Source organism: Giraffa tippelskirchi, chromosome 12 (assembly GCF_054371585.1).
Source record: "Giraffa tippelskirchi isolate mGirTip1 chromosome 12, T2T-mGirTip1v1.2.pri, whole genome shotgun sequence".
NCBI lineage: Eukaryota > Metazoa > Chordata > Mammalia > Artiodactyla > Giraffidae > Giraffa > Giraffa tippelskirchi.
In genome coordinates, this window is record NC_137286.1 from 148,288,917 (window position 1) to 148,310,537 (window position 21,621).

General features: G+C 45.7%; 1 protein-coding gene across 11 annotated transcripts in view; it reads right to left on the minus strand.

Annotated features, from left to right (window-relative positions):
- Positions 1-18,004, minus strand: part of ANKRD10 (ankyrin repeat domain 10) — a 31,794-nt gene extending 13,790 nt beyond the window's left edge. For 3 of the 11 annotated variants that reach the window (XR_014071821.1, XM_081551934.1, XM_081551937.1), the window contains exons 1-3: positions 17,678-18,004; positions 13,654-13,806; positions 9,877-9,968 (exon numbers count right to left, since the gene is read on the minus strand). Coding sequence is in view for 5 of the 11 variants with exons in the window: in XM_081551934.1 (XP_081408060.1) it covers positions 9,877-9,968; positions 13,654-13,806; positions 17,678-17,887 (455 nt within the window). In the remaining 6 variants the exon portion in view is untranslated. Of the gene's footprint in view, positions 1-4,410; positions 6,183-6,594; positions 7,010-8,195; positions 9,080-9,876; positions 9,969-13,653; positions 13,807-17,677 lie in introns of those variants that run through there. The other 8 variants (XR_014071824.1, XR_014071823.1, XR_014071820.1 and 5 more) reach the window with 6 other exon arrangements.
- Positions 18,005-21,621: the final 3,617 nt, after the last annotated feature.

Consider the following 21,621-nt stretch of genomic DNA (forward strand, 5'->3'; position numbering starts at 1 on the left):
AAAGATAACCATAAGCCCTGTATTCCTAGTTCTAGCCGTAACACTCACGACAGTCCAAATTCAGAAATGAAACATCCATAGACTTTTGGACAATCACTAGATATGTTTCCACGTTTAAAAGCACGAGATAAAGAAATGATTTATATAGTTTGAAGAAAGGAAAAAGCCTAAACTCAATCTGGTCAGATATAAATGAGACAAGACTTGAGAATCCCCCAAACCAACGATATTTTCTTAACAATAAAAGGCCCTGCGTGTAGGACTACTGGGAACTAAATCTGACATTTACTTCATGGCTGTGATTTCTGGTAATTATTCTAAAATTTCACAGTGTTTTAAAGGAAGGAAATACCAAAGTTTTGGCAGAGTGAATTACATTAGTTATGTGCATACAAAATGACCATATACTTGATTTTTAGTATTGGCATGCTATAGAAATTTAACATTCAAGTAACTCCAAGACTGGATAATTTTTTTAAAGGGTGTATTTCCTTTTCAGAAGATAGCATGAGTGAATGGTCCAAAAAGGTCTACACTATCAAGAACAGAGTAAGTTGCCACAATTAAAACAAAAAAAAAATTAACTCAACAAAATTTGAAAAGATGAAGACCTAGAATAAGCAAAGTGTATAAAATGATTTCTACAGACATAAATATGAACTTGCTCTCCGAAATCAGACACAGAAACCAGAAACTGTTGCTTAAAATGAGGACACATAAAGCTGTCCATAAAAACCACTCCTCCAGTGGATGATAAAATAAAGAACAGCACAGAGACTTTTAAAATGGCATTTACACCCTAACTGCCAGTTCACTGAAAAAAGCTGAGATGCTCAGGGAGCATGCCAGCTTTTTAAAGTCATTGAAAACAAAGCTATCCAAATTACTTTCAGTTCCTTCCCTCTTAATTCAGAAAATGAACAGCAGCTTGGGTTTGAGCTGGACTAGCAAGTTTACGGTTCTTCCAAGGAAATACAGAGAAACCTAACAAGGCAGGCCGGCATCTGGAGACCACGGAGACTGTGTCTGACAGGCAGGGTCTCCCGCTACCACGGGGGGTCCAAACACTAGCACGTCCCTCAGCTTGGCTGCAGCCCACCAAATTTCCAGGTGGGGTGATGCAGTACCTTCACAACTCCAAGGAACAGTCACTAGAGTCACCTCACCCTCTGTGGACCAAGAAAGAAAGAGCTGGCTCCTCAAATAACTCTGAGGGGTTGAAGAGTGATCCAAAGGGAGTTCCAAATGTTCCAGAAGACATTCGGACAGACATCAGAATCTGGGACACATGGTAGCTATGGAAGAACTATTGGAGATCATAATGTCGGCACCATCTTTGCAGTATTATTAGAAATGGGGACATATAGTATCCTTTCTCCACTTCCGGTGAAACTCCAGAAGACTTCAACTATGTGATTTCTCAGTTACTAAGGACCGAATGTAACAGCCAGTTTAATAGTGTTCGTGTTCCTCTAAAGCAAAAAGATCTGTGAATACCTGACCCTGGTACACCCTCTTCCCTCTCCCACCTCCCAACGCCTTCCTCCCGGGCTCCTTTCCTGCGTGCCCACACTCATGCCTCCTTTCTCCACCTAGTTTAACACGCTCCTCTGCCCGCTCATTTAAACCTGCTCTACTGGCCGTGCAATCGCACGGTGCACAAAAAGTGGGTGGGAAGGAATGGATGGGACCACCAGTTCAGGGGGCAGGAACCTTTTCTGTGAAGGGGCTAGACAGCAAGGACTTTAAGCTTTCCAGGCCGGACTCCATCCTCTCGCTGTTGCCTGAAAAGTAGCCTTAGATGATATGCGAGCAACACAGCGCCGGCTATGTTCTAATAAACCTTTAGCTATAGGCACCGGAATCTGAGTTTCATATATTTTTACATATCGTGAAATGAAATATTATTCTTTTGATTGTCACTCAACCATTTCAAAAATGTAAAAATCATTCTTAGTTTATGGGCCATACAAAAACAAACAATGGGCTGGACTAGGTGAGTAACATTTAACCAATAGATGGTATCAGTAACTAGTCTTCTACTTTTTAAAAATTCTGTTGCGGTACAGCTGATTTACAATGTTAATTTCTGTTGTACAGCAAAGTGACTCAGTTATATATACATTCTTTTTCATATTCTCTTCCATTACGGTTTGTCACATGATACTGTAGTTCCCTGTGCTGTAGTGGGACCTTGTTCTTTATCTACCCTGGGAGAGTTTACACCTCCCAGTCCTTGCCTTCCCCACCCCTTACCCTAGGCCACGGGTCTGTTCTCCCCGTGAGTCTGCTTCTGTTCTGTAGGTAAGTTCACCTGTGCCCTATTTTAGATCCCACATATGAGTGATATCATGTGGTATTTGTCTTTCTCTGACTAGTCCTCCAAACCTTAATAAGAGATGCCTAATGGCTCCTGAAAAATGTCTCTCTGGTAATTTTGTGCACTATTCAATTCAAACAAAATCGAACTTTTTTTTAAAGGCTGCCGAATCTGTTAAACCACAAAATGTCAAATACCAAGAAAAATATCTAAAGGTAAACTTCAGAAGAATGTAAAAATAAAAGACTCTGAGAGAGCACAAGAAGTAATACAATCATCCCTATTTCATCTGAGTGTTTTCAGTTGAAAGTTCAAAGTGTCTCACAGCGGAATAAGGCAGTGTGCTTCCTGTGCGGAAGGAGAAACTGCCTTTATAGGTCTGACTCCTCAAACCACCTCTTAACACTTCCTAGGTAGAGGGTGCTCGAGTGTACTCCACAGAGGCTGAAAATCATGCTGGCTTTTTGCTAAAGACTAGAATAAATAATAATTAAGTAGTATAGTTCCCAAGACACTTTAACAAAACAGGCTCAGGTCTTTAAGTCCATTTTTTTATATACATTTTCTTGAGCATGTTTCAATTTTGACATTTTAACAGTTGAGACAGTTGCCCTGGTTACAATGTATCATCAATTTATTAAGCCTTCAAATTCTAGTGTTCCAAGTGTAAGCAGATTTTAAACCTAGTAATTTTGCTAAAAATCCAATGGGAGCTGGGCACATGAATGTGACTTAGGATTTACAGGCTCTATGATAATTTCACATTTGAATGTGGTCTCTTGTTCTGTTACAGCACTTTTTAAACAGTCAGGCCTTAGCTCTTCAATCCTAAAGTATTCACCACACTTCCTGACCACACCTGCCAACCCCATGAAAGACTGCTGAAGATAAAAGTTAATCTGGACTGCAGTCTGCACATACCAGTCCAAAGGGAAATTCACAGTATCTGGCAGATACTGTGCAAAATGACTCTAAAGAAGTATGCTCTGCATGAACACTGGGGTAGTAATGAAGGTGTATATGTTATTTGTAGATTACATCATTAAACATACGCACCACTCTACCGTCTTTGGTTGACTGTACTTAGGCAAACAGACTAAACCTGATCTAAAATCTACCTCCGCCCATTTCTGAAAGCAAAAAGCCGCACATGGGATGTGCTGTGAGGCCGTTCAAATTCTACTTCAGCTCTCCGGCCCCCTCTGGTATCCTTCTGAAAAGTCTTCGAAAATGGGCAGAGATTTTAAAAAAATCAGACTTCAGTCAACTTGGGTGTTCAAACTGGGTCTACTCTGTTGGAAGTTTTAAAACGGACTTTCTTTAAAAGTAGACACGATCTGATTCGGAGGCTAGTAAGATCAATCTGCTACAATTCACTAGGAAAGCTGTGACAACTGTCTTGTGTCGACGGACTTTGGTTCCCGTGACTTTCACTGAGGCTGCACAGAGTCATTCTACCCATTTTCTCCCAACAGTTCCTAGTGTTCTTTCAAAACTGGAACATGAAATCATGGGAAGACAAAGAATACTCTCCGCTGTGAATTATCCTGCTGAACAACTGGCAAAACAAATCAAACTTTTAAACTCTACTGAAGTTAAAACATAAATGCTCATATGCTGTAGTTTCTGTAATAAAATTCTGCATGGTTTATACCTACTTATCGTACCTAACAATGTGTCCCCACAGAACTTTACAACAGAGCTCCACTCTGCTGCCAGCTAATCCCCCATCTGTTTTCCACTTAGAGTGTCACATCATCAGAATATGAGAAGCTGTTCTAATAAAGCTTTTTCTTCTTTTAAATTTGAAAAACCACGGATCCAGAAGTATCTGAAATATATTTAGAATCTAAGTTGTCACATCACCTTCAGGATGTTTTCTTTTTAGTTAATGCCATGTGACAATAAAAGATAACCACAATTTTTATATAAATAATATTTCTGTTAAAATTCTGATCTCAACTTAACTATTGTTAGTTTACAAATAAAAAGGTAGATATCATAAATTAGGGTAAGCAAAGCATGCAAATCTAAAGAATCTATATCTGAATTCCTAGATTAGCATTAAAACCAATCACCGCAACAAATACCTCAACAGTATGCCTCGTGTGGAGAAAGGAAGCCATACTGAACATTCAATGCCACAACTGTAAGGTTTCGGAGAAGCACCTGTGGCAGTTTCAGCAGTTTCTATATGGAGTGCTCCCCCTTTCTAGGATTACTTGAAAAAATCAAGTCAATTCGAATTACGTAGCTGTAAAACATTGACATGTGTAGTTTTTACAGATTCAGAATCTTCTATGTGATTTAAAACGGGCAATGGTTCATAAAACAGGAAACTTAAATAGGGATCACATATTTGCAGGCAACATTTTGATTAAAAATACATATACATACATGAGGTGCAGAAGCACATTTACTGAGCGTAAGCCATCGTCATGTGACCACCTTGACCAAGAGCTATCGCTCTAAAACACTGCCTTTTCAATTACTTCCAGTAATTTTTAGCATGAAGCCAATTTAATTATGTCAGTATATCAACAAAAGTTTAACAGTATGGACTAAAAACCATTAACTCACGATTCTGGTTACTTTAAAATTTGGTATGCTGTATCTCAAATACATTAGTAACTATTCCTAGATGGAAATAAGCAAATACATGGAATCATTAAAAAAAAAAAATAAAACATTACTAAATGCCCATTTGTACAGACAAAACATTACAACATCTAAAATGTCTTCAATAAAAGAAAAACATGTGTATTTTTAACCCTTTGGTATCCAAACTCTTAAATAAGTAATTATGAAAACGTTCTTAAATATATTTTTCAGGTAACAATAGGAAGAAACTATTTTTTAAAGTTTCTACTTGAATAAATTTGGTGCCAAGTTTTCATTTCAAGTTCAACACTACTGGGGATAGTTTTAATTTGCAACTGAACCCCAACTATGTTTGCATACATTAAAATACAACAGCATCATTCCCCGAGTCTGACAAAATAGTTAACAGGCTCCCACTGTAATTTGGCAAAGGAAAAGATATCTGAATTTAGAAATCATTGGTTTTATTTGAAAGCACCGTTTATAAAAGCAGTGATTACACAAATATTAAAACGTGGGTACTATTCAGGCTGCTATGACAACAAGTCTAGAGCACCACAGGCCCCCCATCTACCTGCTCCTTCCCAGCAAGCGGATCCCAGCAGCTGCCTCGGAGTGATCCCTCCGCCTGTCTGCAGTCCCTTAATAAAGGAAATCAGAGCCAGGAAACCCAGTCTGCTGCAGCGACAAGGGCAGAACAGAACGCACAGGATCCCAAGATCAGAAGCTACTAACTCAGATGGCACTTCTCCTACATTTCATATTTGCACTATTACTTGGAAGGGCAAACAGGTGAACAAATGAAAAGAAACCTCAAACTTCAAATGGGAATAAATGTCTAATAAAGTAAATATGGATTACATTTTGCCAAGGGCAAAAGTGGCAAACCAACTTTCAACACTAATATTAAATACGCTCGCCACATGATTTGCCCCAATGAAAATTTTGCTTCTACACAAGGCTTTATGGGTCAGCAAATAAAAGCGGGTCATAAGCCTGGACCAAACTAAACCAACTCCATTTCAATTATGAATTCTTAAAAGTTCAGCAAAATACTTTTTTTGCAACACTGAAAAATCTATTAAGATTCCATGTTAAGACTTCTGTAACTATAATCACCTGGGTCCATTTTCTAAAGAAAGTAAAGTCGCTCAGTCGTGTCCGACTCTTTGCGACCCCATGGACTGAAGCCTACCAGGCTTCTCTGTCCATGGGATTTTCCAGGCAAGAGTACTGGAGTGGGTTGCCATTTCCTTCTCCAGAGGATCTTCCTGACCCAGGGATTGAACCTGGGTCTCCCGCATTGTAGGCACTTTACCGTCTGAGCCACAAGGGGAAGCCCATTTTCTAAACCAGTCAAGAAAGATTTTTTTCAGAGTGAATCACTGAACTTGCTTATATAAGGCCATGGATGCGTCACTCCCTATCTGATGTTCATAACTAACTCTCTCTTGGGATCAAAATAATTAAGTTAAAATATATGTAGCTCATTGGAAGATCTATCCAGTCACCACAGAACCAATGGCTTTTATGAAATACTCTCTTATAGAAAGCTGTGGGACTCTACCACAACATAATTAAACACCGGCACCTGTAGAAAGTGATATTAAAATAGACTAGCAAACTGGCCTTCGATGCAAACAATTCTGAATCTCTAAATCTCTCTAAATCCATTTTTCTACTCTGAGGCATGAAAAAATCTACTTTTATAGACTGATATGGAAACATTGTCCACATCTCTCAAGACAAAAAAAAAATTAAAAATCAATCAGTGTCAAAGTACTAAAGTAAAGCTAATTCAAAGGTAGAAATCCGTAGTTTACAAAGTTGGTAGTAAAAGCTCGTCTTAATGATCAGCAGACAGCAAATTTTCAAGAGTCTTTCCTGGAAATCACATTAAGATTTAATTTTGTATTGTTACTTATTTAATCATCCAGAAAAAGAATTAACTTTTCCATGTTATGATTTGCCCTTCTTCCAATCAAACACCCTCTATGTGTAGCGCATTCAAATAGTGACTGCAAAGAACTGAACTGTCAGATAAGCAAGTTAAAGATCGTGCAAGTTTAACCTGATGAAAACTCCATACTTGAGAAAAAAATGCGTGAGAAGCATCTGTAGAGGTTTGGATCATTTAAAGCATACACACATTTAATCTAGCCACAGAACCACCACAATCCTGTTGGTTCTTAGTTTTGGATATAAACAGTGGCAAATACCAACGACAATCGTATAAGCAGAAACAAAACCTCACATGAGAAAGAAAACTTGGCACCAAAACTCAAGATGTAAAATAAGAGAAGAAAAAGAAACTCCATCAACATACTCACGTGTGGTGCTAGAAAGTGCGCCGCGGCGCACGGCAGCGGCAAGCGTTACCTTACGGGTGCGGCCTACATTGACAAGTAGGTTATGTAACAAGCCGCTCTAGCCACGGTCTCCCGGCCCGCGGGCCCTCACCATTACTACCCCGTGACCAAAAAAGCAGCAACTTCAGATTTGGCCACTTTATGTAGCAGATATATAAAAAGCAAAGTAGGAGTTAATAACAAAATTATTAATTACCACCAAGTGTGATCAAACACTGATACAAGACAGCTCTTAATCTAGTCACAGAAAAAGAAAAAATTTCCACTACTCCATCTACAGCACGTAATATTAAAATTAATACTCCAGTTCAGTCTGAACCGGGGAAAAAAATTAGTAACTTTAAGTTAAGTTAATTTTGTGCCCCTTGATGCTCTTAAAAGAAAAAGGCAGTGGCCAGGACTGCACCTTACCAGGGCAGCCTACAGAAAACAGAAGATCTAAGATCATAATTTTGGGGGAATCAAACTATTATTTGTTGGTAGACTAAAAGTGTTAAACTATAAAAATGTGCAGAATATATATTAAAAAGCAATTTACAATTTGGCTTACTGGCAAAATTGACATTTTATCTATATGTTAAAACTGAATAACCACACATACAACAGCAATTAATAATGACTACTTGTGCTCCAGGCCAAAGACATAATTTTAAAAATTGCTTTTGGCTAGGTGGCTCAGGCTAAGTATTTGTTCTAAAAAATATGTGCAGGTTCAGACAAGGGAAATCACCATATGCAGGGTCTCGAGGGAGTGGCTCTTATACTGAGAAGGAAAACCAAACTGGCACCTGAGGCCATGCTCAGTCACACTTGGTGGGAAAGAGACACTCGAGGGTCCTGTAACAAGGACAGAATCGTAAATAAAACGATCTCATTTTAAAAAGACACCTATTGAAAAAAGGACATAGCGAAAGAAAGGTATTTATTGGTTCAAAGGATTAAGCTATCCATTAAAGTGAATAAAACTAACATCTTAGTAATAAAATGCTCAGGACCAATTATTGTTTAGAAAAATAAAGTCATCGAGAAGATCAACTTCTGATTATTCATTATTTTAATAAATGACAATTAAGGAATTTAATCAATTATTTTATGACTCTGTATTTCATAATCAAAGCTTCTGTTATTAAAATTAAAGATTAGAGTTTTAAACCTAAAAACAGCTAAGAAAATGGCACCTATAACTTTGCTTTAAAGCAATGCATTGAGAATCATCTCAGTGCTTTTTAAAACTGTGTAATATATTCATTAGAGAATCATCAATTGTTTTTACATTACCTTAAGTTATAACTACATATGAAGTCACAAGCTCCTGCAATGTAACAGTTAATATAGGTCATAGTTATAACACTAAATGGCTATATAAGTAAATGATCCAAGTCCATACTAATGTCCAGTCTTAACAATATGATACTTAATGAAACAGAAGCTAAGCTACTAAGAGCCTAATGCCAGCCCTTGGTACCAGACAGGCCTTGCATGAACGTATATGGTTCTGCTGTCCCGGATCTGTTTTCAGTATTTATTATAATACAGAGTCAAAACAATGACGTGGAAACCAAAGGGTTAAACTAAGTTAGTTTTGTGGGTTTTATTTTTCCCAAAGTCTAAATTTTCACATTTCCAATTAGAATATAGTGATTTGTAATTAATTTTTATGAAATATTCAATACACTCAAGGTGAAACAAAAAAGCTGATATTATCACAGTTATTTTGGTTATTACAGCTCTATAGCTTACACTCAACATTTAAGGGTGAAAACCGCATCCATTTTGTTAATGCTGTGAACTGCAGAAGAAAAATTTTTATAATAAATCTTTAAGAGAAAGTTAACACAAATGAATTTAATACTAAAATAAATGTATAATGCCATGTCTAGCTAATGATTTGCATACACAATCACATTTTAAAATTAATACACTTAAACGCTAATATTGTTCTATGACACTATAAATAAGCCAGTTGATCTAAACTGGGCTAAGACAAGGATATTCTAAAATAATGACATCAGTATCAAAAACTCAGAATGAGTTTGAAGTCTTTATTGTATATAGTTCCATTTTACATGGAATTATAAAATCATTAAAAATTGTAGTAGGTTTTAAAACATAAAAGATGTTCTCACATCTAATAAAAGATGAGGAGATAAAAATTTAGAAAAGCTAATTGTCTGCAAGATTTTTGAGCCAGAGAGGCCTCAAAAGATAACGTAATCCAATTCAAGGCACTCATTTTGAAATTAAAACTTGGCACAGTTTGAAGACTCGCCCACAGTGACATAGCTAGGCGGTGGTCAAGTCAACAATGCCAGGCTCCAAACTTAACGAGTTAACCGTCGTCTCCACCCTAGTATGCTCGCTCGCTCACGGCAAGAATTCCAAGGCTGCTGTGATCAAGGCCCCTTCTGCTAGTGGCCAACTTAACCCACACAACAACCTGCTTACTACCGCCAACTGATTTAAAAAGCAAAACTGTATTACTAATGTTAAAACCAAAGCTCAGAACTTGTGCTTGCTCTAAACCTGTCTCTAAACACAGCACCCTGACTACGTCTTTGGTTGGCACGAATAAATGAAGACGCTTACTCGACTTGAGCCCCGTTAGCCACCAGGGCACTAATGCAGTCCAGGCTCCCAGAGCGAGCCGCCTTGTGAATAGGAGTCTCGCCCTCACAGTCCTGAAACGACAAAAATGATACACAACAGTGAAAACATTCAGATCCACATTCTAGAGTCATTAATGAAGGCCATGGACCGTCTCAGCCCTCTTCAAAACAGAGTAAGGTGAGCTGACTTTGAAGCAAAACACAAAGAAACGGAGATGAGAGCGAACAGAAGAGCAGACCAAGGAAGGAGCACCCGCTCCTGGATTCTCAGGGCAAGAGCAAAACAGTCAAGGGGCCTCCGCAGCAATGACAGCGTGTATACTGTAGGCGCAACTTAGAAATAATTGTTATGGTGAATCACTGTGCAAATGCAGATACCACCCACAATCACTGTCCTCAGACAAAGCTAGTAATCCAGGCCTAACATCCAAGGCCTGGTCTAGTCTGCCCACGTTCATCTGCGTCTCCACAGGACACCCTGAGGCCAGACATCATCTGGAGCACGTCCAGTGCCCCCACTGCCCGGATGCTTTACCCTGAGCATGAATCAGGCCTACACTTCCAACAAGACTGCTGAGATAAAGGGTCGAGAACAAACGGGAAGAGACAACAGAAAGTCAGACACAGGCAGCTCCACACACGATTTAGGCCCTTTGTGATGGGCAACTCTGTTTAAGGACTGTCAGAAAGGCTGCCTCAGAACCTGACCGACCCTTCAGAAAACAAGGTTGAAGGAGGCAGAGGAAGTGAGCGACTCAGGGAAATGACTCTGAAGAATAATACAGTCATTAAAAAAAAGCGTTACTCTACACCGTATGAAAGGACCTAAAAAATCTGAAATACAATTTCATTCATAGACTCTGGGGTAAAATAAAAGGTCAAGAAAGACAGCAATCAAGAGAAGCTGTTTCCATTAGAACAAATGATTTAGGACTTTCTGCTTCAGAAATGCCAACAGTCCTTGAATCAATCCTATCCCATCATCACTGAATGTGAACTTGGTACAGAAGACTCCACATAGTTAAGGGAAAAGACACCAAGCAGGGGTGGGGTGCTGCGCCCGGGGCACAGCACCTGGCACATCAACTCACGGGGGAACTGAGGTGAGGGCTGGAGTAGAAAGGGTGACAGAGCATTTTATCAGAAAAACAATGTGAAAGCCTCAACTGCTTACTGGAGGGAAAAGCATGTATATTTAAGCTCAAAAGCGACATGAAGTTCCCAACAGAATAGTCCCATTTTTGAAGAAAGAAACAGAAAATCATGAGGCTACACAGTAAACTATCTGGTAAAGTCAGACTTAAAACAACTACAAAAACCTACCCCTAGTCTCTGAAAAAGGAAGGGAGGGGAGAGGAGGCACATACTAAGGACATGTAGAAAGGAGGTAAAAATCACCTATGTGTATTGCCAGGAAAAGCAGAACTAAGATTTAAATGAGATTTTTCCAACTAACACAGAAACTAAAGAAAACAAAAAAGGACTTGAAAAACTATCTTCCATGTAGGAAAAAAGGTTTTCTATATTATTTCAAGAAGATGGTGGGACAGAACAAAAGCCAGATAAAGAAGCAAAACTACCCTGCTCCGACTTGGTGTTATACGAGGAGACCGTTTCAGCTGGGAAGGGCAGAATGAACACTATTTAAAGAAAACTGCAACCAACAGAATGAGAGTCAAGAGCCGTTTTACGGTTACTCACATCTCAAGTTCAGACCAGTCATATTTCAAAAATACCAAACAGCTTGTAATATGATTCTAGAACTACTGCTGGCAACTCTGAGTCATAAAAGACAGACGGAGAAGCGCCAGAAATCTGAAGCAGACAAGTCACCTTGAATTTTAATAATAAAAAACATCTTATTTCTAATCTCGTTATAAGAAACTAAAGGCAGTATCAAACACCAGCACCGTTCTAGAAGGGGTATTAAAGAGATGACTTACAGACTACAAAAATAAACCACTCAAACGAGTTTCACTTCCTCTTTGGGTAATCTCAGAGCCCTGAGCCTCGAGATAGCACATCCAAGCTTCAGTAACCACTCATGCCAACCTTAGCGATGGCCGCGAAAGTCTCCATTAAACTCGAGAAAAATGAACTTAGAAAGGTTAGTAACGAACATGCCAAAAGATTAAGACTAGAACATGAGTTAAAACAAAATTTGTTAAGGAGACTAGGTTCCAAAAATTATATGTAAAGAATAAGAAAAACCTGGATCTAGTTTTGATTTATGTGGGAACTGAGGAAAAACTGTCTACCTTGAGATGAGCCAACAGGAAGCCTACTGGGGCCTCAGGGTCGCGGGGTGCTGGTCACAGCAGTCCAGCCTGGCAGCCAAGACTCAGACGGGCAGAAGCTTCACATATGAGACCACAGCCAGCCAAGGGTCTCCCAAGAGCAACGTCAGGACCCAAGCGATACCCCCGGCCGTGAGAGGACTGGGGACGTGGAGCCAGGTGGGCTGTTTAAACACTACAGGAAAGCTACAAGGAGACTGAGATCTGGGGGCTTCTGCCCTGGGAGCAGAACCGAGGAGGGTTTCCACTCAGTACCATCCAGGGCAGGTCAGGGAAGGGGTGGGGGAGAGGAGAGTCTCCAACTTGTCTGCAGAAAATACCAAACTGCTATATAAATCATTATATGAAAAGGGGGCTTCAGGGCTTAAAAATCTTTGAAACACAGCATAAGACGACTTTAGAACTTTCCAAATTAAATGTTATGTAACAACTTAATTAAAATCATCATAAAGAATGTTCTACACTTAAAACTTCACATATATACCAAACAGTAATTACTGCTATTCATACTATTCTATCTCACTGATAAGGAAATTGAGTAACAACCAAGTAAACAGCTTGCCCAAGGCCAGAGAGACAGGAGGCAGGGTGCGCCCTTCCCACCAGGAGGAAGGGGGAGGAGAATCCAGGAGCAGGAAGGAGACCGCTGGGGACCGGCAACGCCTAGCGCCACAACCACACACGGCTGCCCACTTGGAACTCCTGAATTCTCGGACAAAAGTAACAAAGCACGGACGGAGCGTGCGTGAGAGGCGGCGGCGTGGAGGGTAACAGGTGAGCAGGGCAGCAAGAAACGGGCCTAAATCCAGGCTCTCCTCATAGCCCTTCCTTCCTACCCAGTCTCATGAAGAGCACAAACTGCCCTCATCCCTCACTCCCCTTTCTCAATGACCTTTGATTTAGACGACTGCTACAACACCTTTCCTCAATCTGGTGTCCAGGAGTCACTTTCTACATGACACCTGACTACCTCCCTCCGTCTGGTCATCATCCCCACCTAGTACCTGAAGCGACATAACTCAGATGGTAAACCTGCCAAAGCTAACAAACTTGCCACAGCTAACGTAACCAGATGATTGTAGATGACTTCACAGCCATTCTCCTGCTGAAACAGGTGTGTTCTCACAACTATCGGTGGAGATGAAGCTAAGGCAGCTGTGAGCAGGGCAGCCAGGAAACCTAGGCTCAAGACCAGACTCCTTCCGTCACCAGCTGTGACCTTGGGCAGCTCGCTGTGGAGCACAGTAAGTCACACAACAGGTGAAAGCACTCTGAACAGAAAGCATCACTATGTGAAGGCCAACTATCCACAAATAGTTTAATAAACTTAAGTTCCAGTTAGCCCACAGGTAAAGATCTCAAACTCTAATTAAGGCCTCAATTTAAAACTCAACACCAAGTAATTACAGCTGGAAGAAGAAAACAAAAACAAACCATGTCAATCACAGGCACTCCCTTACCGGTTTGTTAATGCTGGCTCCTGCTTGGATCAACCAGACGAGGCACTGAGGGTGTCCCCCAAAAGCGGCGATATGGGCTGGGGTCTGTGCATAGCGGGTGGTGGAGACGTCCAGGGTGGCTCCCGCTCTCACCAGCTGCATCAAGCATTCCAACTTGAAGAAGAGCAGGAGGGGATGAAGCAGGCACAGAAGTCAGTACACTAGGAACACTACTCAATCTAAACTCTATGGTGCAGATAAGTGTTTTTTTTCTGTTTAACAAAGTCAGTCATGCCTTCCCAATATCACAAAATTTAAAAGACTTATTTAAAAAAACATTTTTCCTCTTCCTTGTAAAAAAGCTGGTACACAGGAATAGGAAGTCAAAATGACGGACACAATACAAATTTAAATGTTTTTCCTACAACTAACAAGGCCAATATAATGTTGTAAATCAACTATACTTCAGTTTTTAAAAAAGCACAAATCAGAAGAGACTAAATTCTATCTTCAAGGATTTTGATCAGAACTAAACTTTCCCACTTTCACGAACTATTCTAAAAAATTATAAACAGTTAAGAGTGATTGATTGGTAAATCCTTCACAGTCAAAGGCAATTTTCTGCATCCTGCACAGGCCGCACTCAGGCCCAGCTCCAGATCTCAGGGAGAAGACGGTGCAGAGCAGGCAAGAGGGTAGCACTTCACCTTGTCGTAGCCTATACAGAACCCCTCCCCCCATCGAGGCTAAAACTGGCCGAGAGCAGCACAGGTGAGCTCTGCCCAGGCAGGTGACTAAAACAGACGGAGTCAAGACGAGACTCTGCAGCCAGGCACCAGTATCACACCAGCCTCTGGAGAAAGAAGCATCACACTCAAGTATTCAGCAGGTGCCCACGCTGTGCCCAGCACTGTGAGGGAAGGGCCGCTGTCCTCAGACTCCCACTGTTTCACCCAGTGTGTGCTCAGACCGAGGACGATTGCGTGTTTCTCCTCCCCAAACACCATGCAGAGTCAGTGGGGGAAAAAAACATTGCTCACTGCCAGCAATTCTCCTCCAGGGGACAGACCTCAGGTGAGGAACAAACAGCTACCCCTGGGTCTCACCCCATGTCTCTCATCCTCTCTCAGCAATTTCATTGTTTCCTTGCAAAGAATAGAGCGCTGCCATCAACGATTTTGTGAGGATGAACTCGCAGTTGGTGGTATTTAAACTATGATTTGTCTCCAAGAAACCTGAATCTGAGCGTAAAGGCTGAAAAAGAGGTACTATTTTAATATATTTTTATATATTGCTTTTATTAATGTACTGAGTGAAAAATGAAGGCCAATAATAGTGACAAGATGAGCAGGTCTCAAAGCCAACAAGAATGAAACAACGATAAGAATCGCTTGATATGCCAAAAGTGGTTAATCTTAGTATGAACCGAGAGGTCCCTGGAGTTAAATTTGTTAACCGCAGTTTGATGAAGGAAACCAGGTTTGGAATTTTGGAAAGATACTGTTCAATATGACACCTTGTAAAAACAAGGTGTAATTAGAGTTTTTAAATGGTGTCTAGTTTAGTCCTCTGGGAGTGAACAAGCCTCATAAAATGGTTAGGTAATTTGTGCATAGTTGGCACATTTCTAGGAACACAGATTGAGAGCTGAGAGTAGTTCACAACATGCTAAACGCTCAGCTGGCTCTTGCACAGGCTGAGAACAATGAAGGCCTGCGTGCATGCTCAGTTGCATCTGATTCTTTTGCAACGCCATGGACTATAGCCCGCCAGGCTCCTCTGCCCATGGGATTTCCCAGGCAAGAATACTGGAATGGGCCGCCACTTTCTTCTCCAGGGGGTGGGGTGGGTGGTTCTTTACCACTGAACCACCTGCGATGCCCTGAGAGTAGCTCACAACATGCTAAATGGTCAGCTGGCTCTTGCACAGGCAGAGAACAGTGAAGGCTTGCCTGTACACCAAAGGAGGGAAGCTGCTGGCAGGGTGTGGGAAGACAGGGCCGGGAACCCTCAGTCAAGAGTCCTGGCCTAACTTCTGCCCTAACAGCCTTTTCTCACCACGCTTTCTGTATCTAAGACCCTACAGTCAGAGTAAAGACAACCGAAGGCATTAAAATAAAAGGCTCCAGTTACAACTTTTGGTCTCTGGGGGTCATTTACCACTTGGCGTCCAATGTTTACTACTCATGTTCTGTAGAAGTAGAGACCTGGTGAATTGAGCTGGTTTCATTTTTATTACAAAATACACATGCATGAAATTCAACACTTCCATCATCACAGCCATCTTCCAGTTATGGCTATTTTCAGACGAGATCGGGCGCGTTCAGGGTGGTATGGCCGTAGACTATGGCTATTTTCAATTCCTAGAGATACCGGAAGTACCTGTGCCTTGGTAAATATTCTAAACAGCCCTTTGTAAGGGGTCCTTAAGCATTTTACATAATGTTGGGATTGCCATGCTGTGTCCTTCTCAACCAGGGTAGCGAGGATAGGAACCAATAGGGGAACCTTTCTCCCCAAAATCTGCCTTGCCTGCTACAAGGGTGGTGGTGGTACTGTTAAGCCCCTAAGTCGTGTTCGACACTTTGGGACCCCATGGACTGTAGCCCGCCAGGCTCCTCTGTCCACGGGATTTCCCAGACAAGAACACTGGAGGGGGTCGCCATTTCCTTCTCCAGGGGATCTTCCCAACTCGGGACGGAACCGTCTCCCGCACTGACACGCGAGTTCCTTATCGAGGCCCGTTACCAGGGTGTCTTCCACCCCTCCCACCCCCCAAACACGAAGATGCTGAGAACCAATGCTTTGATATTACCTAGTTTAACGTAAAAATGAAGGAAGATGCGCTCGGCAGGGAGATGGCTCCCGCGCTAATTGAGCGCCTGGGGAATCCACATTCCAGGCTGGAGGGAGACGCGCCGGAAGGTGCTTTTATTCCTGTTTGTGGACAGATTTCCCCGGGGCACGCGGCGTGTCGGGGGATCTCACGGCCCCGGACGACTAGCCTCCTCACCCCGCCGTCGCGACTCCCTCTCACTTCTCTCGCTGAAATAAACCTGACTTCGTTTTCCTGGGGGCCCGGGAGCTGCTTCCCAAAAGTTCTCGCTGAGCTGTGACCGCAGCCGGTACAAGTCAGCCATTACGGCCGCTGCTGAGACGCCTGGCGGACCTCCCTGGACGAGCACCCCTCGGGTCGAGCAAGCCCCGGACCGCGCGGACGGGGGCCGCCAGCGCCTCTCGTCAGATCTCACGCGGCACCAGCACTCTTGCCCGGAGAAGCCCACGGGCAGAGGAGCCTGGCGGGCTCCAGTCCACGGGTTGCAAGAGTCGGACACGACTGAGCGACTAAACCCCCACCCGCTCGCCCAGTCCCGGGGAACTGACGCGCCGCGGACGCGACCAACCCGGGCAACAGGCGGCACGGAGCCCCCCAGAAGCTTCAAGCGCCACGTCCCTCCGGACAGGCTGCCGCGGGCGCGGCCGCCGTGCCTCGGGAGCTTAGGGCGGCTCCCCCCCGGGGCGCGAGGAGGCCCGGCAGAGGCTCCGCTCGGAGAAGTTCCCCTCAGGGGCGCGGCCGCCCTCAGAGAGCCTTCCCTCAGAGACGCTCCCGGGCGGCGTGTCCAAGCGGCGCGAGGAGGCTCGGCTCGGAGAAGTTCCCCTCAGAGAGCCTTCCCTCAGAGACGCTCGCGCCCGCGCGCCCCGTCCCCACCAAGGGCGGCCAGGCCCTCCGCCAGGCCGGCTGCGGACGGCCCTCGCCGCCGGGGCGGCGCCTCAGGGCGGCAGCCCGCGTCCGAAACTTGCGCCGCCGCACATGCGCCGCGCACGCCAGGCCCGCTTCCGCCGGCGCTCCCGGTGCGGCCGTGGTCGCCCCCCACGCCGACCAAACGCCGCGGGCCCTCGGGTGGCGCCGCGGCGCCCCCCCACCCCCGGTTTCCGCCGCCCGTCCCCGACACGCCCCGCGACCCCCGAGCCTCAGCCCCGGACCCCCTCCCCGGCGCCCGCAGCAAGGCCGCGGAAGATGGCGCCTTAAAGGGCCCGCGCCCACCTTGCCGAAGTGCGCGGCCCAGTGCACCGGCGTCCAGCCGTAGAAGGAGTCCTCGGCGGCCAGGTGGGCGCGCGGCGTCTGCTGCAGCAGCGAGCAGAGCGCGGCCAGGTCCCCGTCGCGGCAGGCGCGGTGCAGCGGGAAGCGGAGCGACAGCAGCTCCTCGCTGGAGAAGCCCGCCTCCACGCCCGCGCCCGCTCCCACCGCCGACATGGTCCGTCACCGAAGAGCGCGGACTGGCGAGCAGAGAAGACGCCTCAGGGAGGACCCTAGAGGCCGCCGCCGCCGACCGAGCACAAAGGAGCGAGAGCAGCGCCGCCGCCGAGTACTGCCTGCTGCCGAGCGGAGAGCGCACAGGGACGGGGCGGGGCGGGGCGGGGGCGGGGCCTGAAGCGTCGGGGGGTGGAGCCAGGCTCCCTGGGGGCGGGGCCTGGACCGCCGCTGAAGGGGCGGTGCCGGGGGCGTGGCCGGGCCGGGGCTAGGCCCCTCCCGGGCCCTGCGGGAGGATGCGTCTCTGGCTTGCGTCTCTTGTCCAGATCTCAGGGCTGACGGTGTCTTGGCCCCCGTGATGAAAACTTCCCGGAGCCGCAGGTTTGGGGTGCGGGCGCGGCCCCCTGAGGCTACGGCCGCGCGGCTCTAATTCTCGTAGTGAAAGAGGCGGGGCGTCCGTGGGGCCCCGAGGGCGGTTCCCGCTCTCTGGGTCCTGCTTCTCAGGTTGGCTGCACGCTTCTGAGAACCCACGGCAAAAACAGAAACCCTGCAGCCCGGAAGGAAATAGCAAATGCCTCTCTGTGGTCGAGATCACAGGTTTTTGAAGATTTTTTTCTGATTATGAGTAATATGTGAAAATCATCAATCATTTCATTATCAAGGAGTAACCTCTGTTATGGAGAAGGAAATGGCAACGCCCTCCAGTATTCTTGCCTGGGAAATTCCATGGACAGAGGAGCCTGGTGGGCTACGGACACGACTGAGCCCACCAGGCTCCTCCGTCCATGGAATTTCCCAGGCAAGAATACTGGAGTGGATAGCCATTTCCTTCTCCAGAGGATCTTCCCAACCCAGGGATCAAACCCTCATCTCCTGAATTGGCAGGCAGATTCTTTATCACTGAACCAGGGAGTTGCAAGTAGTCGGACACGACTGAGCCACTAAGCACACATACACATTTAAGTAGCTGTCCTGAAATAGGCCAAAAGGATGATGACTGCTTAAGACATGCCACATGGTGGCTGTGGATATGAGAAGGATAAGGGGCGGTCTTGGGAGTCCTGCTAAAGCCAATAGTCCAGTTGTTTGGTCCCAGGTTTTGCCCAACTCTTACAATTATTACTAATTACAGATTTTCTTTAGGGCTGTTGTTTTTAAAATGTCCTAGGAGGAGAAAAGTACATTCATAACTCAGATCCTTTGTTTTTATTTGACAAAGCAACCGTATATAAATGACAAGGATTCTCCCCTTGATCAAACTCTATTCAGGCTCCCCTAAATTTCAGCAAGGCCTCAGCTTTTGGACTTGTGTGTTCATCTCTGCATTGTCAGATTTTAGCAAGAATCCTGCTAAGTTGGTTTGGCTAGACTCCCCCATTTCTGATAACTGTCTATATCTAACTGGGTTCTTCATCCTTCCCCCACCCTGGGTGATGTCTGCTCACCCTGGCCTGTCTTCAGCAAGAATCCTGTTAGGTTAGTTTAGCCAGAATCCTGGACGTTTAGTTGTCCTCTTAGTTATCTTCCTCTTAGTAATTCCCGATCCAGTGACACCCTCCCTGCTCCTTGGCCTGAGTCCCCACTTACCCTTGACATATTCAGAGTTCAGTCCAATCCTTCTGGACTGAAAGAAAAAAAACGAGGTCTCCCCAGTCCTACTGTGGTGATCCCTGCACCCATTTGAAGGCTCCCATTGAATAAAGTCTGCCTTTCCACACTTTAATAAGTGTCTTTGAACAGTGTCTTCTTTTAACAGTTTGAAATAATTTTTTTCCTTAATGTAAGCGAAATTGGGGATTTGAAGATGTGATGGAAAAGAGGAAGATTCAAGACTCATTATATGTATTAGAAACAAAGCCAAACCCAGCCCTGCCTTTAGGATTGGCACTGTGTTTTCCAAAAGGGGATTGTGTGCATGAGAAACTGCTCGCACAGGCTGGGCTCAGAGGAAGAAAGTTCCTGTGAGAGGTGCACAGAGGGGTCCACGGCCTTGGTGGACAGCGGCGAGCCTCTTCTTGGCACTGTGGTCACCCTGGGAACTGGACCCAGTGGACGGGGCGTCACGGGAGACGAGGCTGGAGAGGAGGTGGGCGGCACTGCCCACCACACGCAGAGCCTCTGTGGTTCCTGAGAGTGTCAGTCCTCAAGGGCTCTGCTGTGCTGAGTAAGGGAGGGGTGGGGTGCAGACGAGGGACCAAGAGGGGATGCAACTCGCTCAGGAGGGGCAGGAGGGCCCGCCGCAGTGGCGCCCTCTCTGAGGCCTGAGAGCGGGACCAGAGCCGGAACTGTTCTGTTCTCCCTGCGGTCCTTCTCCCCGCCCCTCCACCTCCCACCATGCTGCCAGGTCCGCCTGTGAAGACGGCAAGTCTGCCTGAACTTGGCCTTGAGAGTCTCAGTCCACTCGGGCTGCCATCAGAACTGCTGCATCTGCCTGGCTCAGACAGCAGAGATGTGTTTCCTGCAGCTCTGGGCGTCCGGGTCCGAGTGCCAGCACTGTGGGCTCTGGGGAGGCAGGCCTCTCTCCCTGGTTCAGAGGTCTTGTCCTTACACCGTGGACGGGCGCCCCGTTCTATAAACCCTCAGTACACACTTGCCGAGTTTGGCAAGTGCCACTCACAGTGACAGCCTGCTCTCTGCTGTGCTTCGGGGCGCTAAGAGGAAGGGGCCATCCTGCACTGGGGATGAAGGGGTCAGGGAAGGGCAGTGTCCAGGAGGGGTCGTCTCCCAAGGGCCCGCGGTCCTGGGGGCCAGGCAAGCTCCATGAAGTGCAGGCTGAGACTCAGATCTGATCGATGGCCGCTTCTTTTCAGAAACAGAGCCTTGCCCTGGGCTGGGGATCTCCACTATAAACAGCACGAAGGCTTTGGAATCTTACTGATTGTCCTGTTTTCCTTAAATCTTTTTTAGAAAAGTGATTAGCACAAGTCCCATTGCAATGAAATAGAAACAGAAGGCCTGTGCTCCCCTAGAAGCAGAATGTGAAAGCAGAACCGTGGGGGACGGAGGGTGAAGGTTTGCAGAAGGAAAGGGGAACAGTGGGCTGGCTGGCTGGCGCCCAGAGATGGGCAGCTGAGTTGGGCTGCTCGGGGGCAGGGCCCCGCTCGCCGCTGAGAGTGACCACAGGCCCCTCCCGACTCCTCGACCTTTAACTTGCCAACCGCACAGTCTGTTCAAACGGTTCAGCCGATTCCTTCATTTCCCAGTGCTCTTGTGGGAGAGAAGAGCCCCAGTGTGCCACAGCTATTATTAAATGTGCTGGCTGTCCCTGGTTGGGGAGGGGGCGGGGCTGGCTGAGTGGCCCGGAAGTCCCCGGGAGGCCGCCCTGCGGGCAGAGCCCTTGGGCAGAGGCTGCTGACAGCTGCGGGCTGGACCGGACTCGGGGACCTTGTGTTTGTCATGTCATCTTCGCCCATCCTGACGCGCCCCCCACTGAATGTGTTCTTTAAGAATGTTCCAGAAACAAGGGCATGCAGCCAGCCTGGGAATCTCTGTTACCGAGGAGAGTGTGATCCTAGTCCCCCGATGAGATAACTGGAGGGAGGCTGTCACAGTACAAGCACTCTTGCCCTGGAGGCGAGGTGGGAGAGAAAAGCTCCTGTCTCTTGAACCCTAGGTGTCTCTACATGGAAGGCTAACACGGGGACTCTGCTGGAGCCCTGCACCCTTCCTGGGCGCGTGCGGGTGGGGGAGGCGGCCGGAGACAGGGAGGGTGGACCAAGCGCCCTCCAGCCCTGCCC